General features: G+C 45.9%; 1 protein-coding gene across 7 annotated transcripts in view; it reads right to left on the bottom strand.

The window, feature by feature from the left end:
• Window positions 1-1361: 1361 nt before the first annotated feature.
• Window positions 1362-3743, bottom strand: part of fam131c (family with sequence similarity 131 member C) — a 15053-nt gene continuing 12671 nt past the window's right edge. For all 7 annotated transcript variants that reach the window (XM_064300716.1, XM_064300717.1, XM_064300721.1 and 4 more), the window contains 3 exons: window positions 3563-3743; window positions 3303-3401; window positions 1362-1930 (listed from right to left, as the gene is read on the bottom strand). The exon at window positions 3563-3743 is cut by the window's right edge and continues 32 nt beyond it. In XM_064300716.1, coding sequence (XP_064156786.1) covers window positions 1671-1930; window positions 3303-3401; window positions 3563-3743 — 540 coding nt within the window. In that variant the 3' untranslated portion in view covers window positions 1362-1670. The remainder of the gene's footprint in view (window positions 1931-3302; window positions 3402-3562) is intronic.

The following is a 3743-nucleotide window of genomic DNA, read 5'->3' as shown; positions in this document are numbered from 1 at the left end:
CTTTAAAATCACTGTAAATTCTGGTACATTCTGCCCATCAAGCGTATGCAGCATATGAGAAAACTAGCCATCTGGTTTTTGGACAATTCTGCGTCAGTAACCTTGGAACCATAACCAAACATGGTAGGGGGGCATCTGACACGTAATTTAAAAATACTTTTTTTTTCTCTTTCTCTCTCCCTCTTGCTTTTTGGATAAGGAACAGCGGTAGAAAATGGATAACAGCTCAACTGCTTAATAAGAGTGGTTTGTAAAAACCAAATGATTATCGTAATCCAAAAGAAATGGCTCGCGCACAACAATAAGCCTAAAAAAAAAAAATCACCTACATCTACTTATCCACTTAAAGCAGCGGGCGGACAAACAGAACACTGCTCAGAATTCTTTTTCCCCTGCTGCTATAAATGATTCAATTGATGTAGGTGATTTTTGTGCGCTTGTTGTTGAGCGCGAACAATTTCTTCTGGAGGAGGAACAACTGAAAAAAAGTTAGTTTATATAAACTAAGTACAACTATTTTATGAAACTATGTTTTATCAAGAAATATACAGTAGCTGTCTTTCATGACCTTTCTAGAAAAGCTAGCCTGATGCAATTAGGGAGTTACCATAAACATTTCTGGACATGAACAATTTTTTTTCCTGATTAATTCAGTTTAACCTTTGAGTAAGTAATGTTCTGACATTCAATATAATATAATACAATATAAATGTGTTCAGCTATTCCATTATTTGAAATTTCATGTGGCAAAGGTTGATGTAACACAAACATACTAGTACGCACGCAGAGTTGGAATAAAATTATGTCTTTCACAATGATTGGAATGTATACGATAATGATATTACAGCGGGTAAAAAAGAAAAAGTATGCGGTATTGTTCCCAAAGAATATCATTCAATAAGATGCTACATTCATCCAATCAGCAGTTGAGTAGAGAGTTCCAGGCACCCAGCCCAGGAAAATCAGTCTCCATCAGTCTCAGTGCTCATCTTCACAAACAGGCCTGGTTTTTAGCCTTTATGACATCATCAACTCTGCTTTCTGATTGGTGGAGTTTATAGTCCGTTCCATGAGGTTTAATGTTATCTCACAGCTGACAAAGGACAGATTAAAGTATAGTTTACATATTCTTTTTAATCTTTTAAAAAGTTTTTTTTGGGAGAAAATGTACATGACTTACAGTAAGCTTATTATCTTATATTAAGATACAAATAAGAAAAATAATTGCAATTAGTCTTATTTTTTAGATCCAATAATAGCAAACATCTGCTTTTGAGATTCAATAAGAACAAATATAGCTGTGTAAAAAAAAAAAAAAAAAAAAGTATGCAGTCAATTCTACCTCTAACTGGTGGACAAAATAGACCAAGGCTTTGATTTATGTCCAGACTCCAAAGGCATTACACAGCAAAGGAGAAAGTCAGACACTACCATCATCGGCAGGTACTCCATTTTCTAATGACTTCCCCCTCCTTCAGAGCACCATCACTGGTGCTCAATCAGTTCCCAATAGAAGTCTATTGATTCTTCATCATGAAATTGACAGAGAGGAGAAAGGGATCAGAAGCTGTGATCCAAGAGATTGCCCACTTCTCCGTGCCCATAACTCATCACCTTGTGGCGGTTTAATCTCCCGTGAGTGTTTCACAGCTCCTGAGGTGTTTCGAAGCCTAGTCGTAGAAAACCTCGTCTTCGGAGAGGGAGCTGCTGTCCGCGTGTCGGATCGAGCCGTCGGGGCGCAAAGTCCTCCGCTCCTGTAGGGGGCAGTCAGTCGCCGGCTTGCAGGGAGAGCTTGAGGAGCGGGAGTCAGGCTGGGGGTGCTGAGGCAAAAGAGGAATGACGCCGTCCGCGTTGACGATGTAAGGGCGCGGAGAGACGCCTACGCCTCCACCGTCCAACAGAAAACGAGACAGATAGAGGCCATCGGGATCTGTGGGGGAAGAGGACATGATCATTATTCACCCTCCAAAACGCAGCGTGGGGGGGGGGGAGGTGGGAGGACCATCCAGAGCAGGTGATGGAACAGGAAAGAAAAAAAAACAGAAGAGTGGATGGTGTGAATAATGAACAGGGGATAAGGTGACGAAAAAGGGGCCCGCCCAATCAGTTCCAAAAAAACATTTTTCAGCGTATTATTTCCAGAACACAAAGTCTGCGACTGGGGTTGTGATTTCAGCGGTCTCATTACTGCGCGTGTGTGTGGCGCTGGTTTCGGAAAAACGTCAGCGAGAGTGTTTGTTAAAGTGTCAGAGTTGATATGAGGCATGGGGCCAGTTCATTTTCTCAGGCGTTCAGCGATGATGGGAACTCATTTCCTCACTGTCACCCCCCCCCCCCCCTCTCTCATTCCATCTCCGAGCCCGGCTGAGAGAGGGAATCCGAGAGAGAGAGAGAGAGAGAGAGAGAGAGCACTTACGTCTCACTGTGCTGAGAGCCAGGCTGCATCCTTCAACAGCAATAGCTTTTTTCACCGTATGGAAAAAGGATACAGACACACACACACACACAAATAGACACACACAGACACGCACAGGCACACACATACTTGTGCACACATGGAAACACGCACACAACACAATCGCACACAGACACGCACGAACACACACATACACGAACACAAACACACAACACACCCCAGCACAGGCAATTTGTGCCACATGGAACACGCACACAACACAATCGCACACAGACACGCACGAACACACACACACACACGAACACACAAACACGCACGCTCGCACACACATGCACACGCACATGTACACTCATGCGCACACACAAACAGCATCAACTGGGAATGAAGAGCGGAGAGAATCGCATGGGCCTAGCACTGAGCCTCTCCAGTCTCCTTGCTTCTTCTCAATATTGCTTTTCTGAAATAATGATAGACTGTCTTTTTTTTGATGGCTGCCCACAGCAGAACCGTTGTTCAAATTTCAAATGCATATGCATTGCATCACAAGCACCACGCAAAATGATATCGAGGGAACACGTGGACACAAGGGCGACATAGCTCAGGAGGTAAGACCGATTGTCTGGCAGTCGGAGGGTTGCTGGTTCAAACCCCGCCCTGGGCGTGTCGAAGTGTTCTTGAGCAAGACACCTAACCCCTAATTGCTTTGGCGAATGAGAGGCATCAATTGTAAAGCGCTTTGGATAAAAGCGCTATATAAATGCAGTCCATTTACCATTAACACGTGGACAATGGTGATACTGTTGTTAGCAGCGATTAGCAGTTGGCAACAGCTTTCAAGATGAATGGTCAGAACAGTGAAATGCAGCTCAGTGGTAATCAGCAGTACCTTGCAATGGGGCTACGCTGCAGTTGGCGTCGACTGGGCCGTCCGGTGAAGACCAGGCACACATGGCAGCTTCTGCCAGGGCGAACTGCGCTGCCACTCCTTACAGGGGGAAGGAGAGGGGAGGGAGAGAGCGAGAAAGGGAGGGAGGGAAGGAGAGAGGAGGGAGAGAGCGAGAGAGGGGGGAGAGAGGTAATAAACCCTTTTCCACAAGCATAATTCTCACCTTTATTAAAATGCCCCCCCCACCAAAAGAAACCTACCTGCGGCAAAGCGCGCCTCCTTGATCTCATCGGTCAGGTGGCTGTAGAGCTGCTCGTCCACCTGCAGCCCCGCCCCGCCCCCTCCCCAGGTGTACCCGGCCCCCTCCGCCCCGGCCCCGGTGCTCCACCCCTTCCACTCGATGAGGTGAGCGACCCGCCCCTGGGCCATGGCCGTGGGTTT

Source organism: Anguilla rostrata, chromosome 11 (assembly GCF_018555375.3).
Source record: "Anguilla rostrata isolate EN2019 chromosome 11, ASM1855537v3, whole genome shotgun sequence".
In the NCBI taxonomy this organism is placed as follows: Eukaryota; Metazoa; Chordata; class Actinopteri; order Anguilliformes; family Anguillidae; genus Anguilla; species Anguilla rostrata.
Note: the sequence above shows the minus strand (reverse complement) of the source record. Positions and strands in the feature narration are given on the sequence as shown.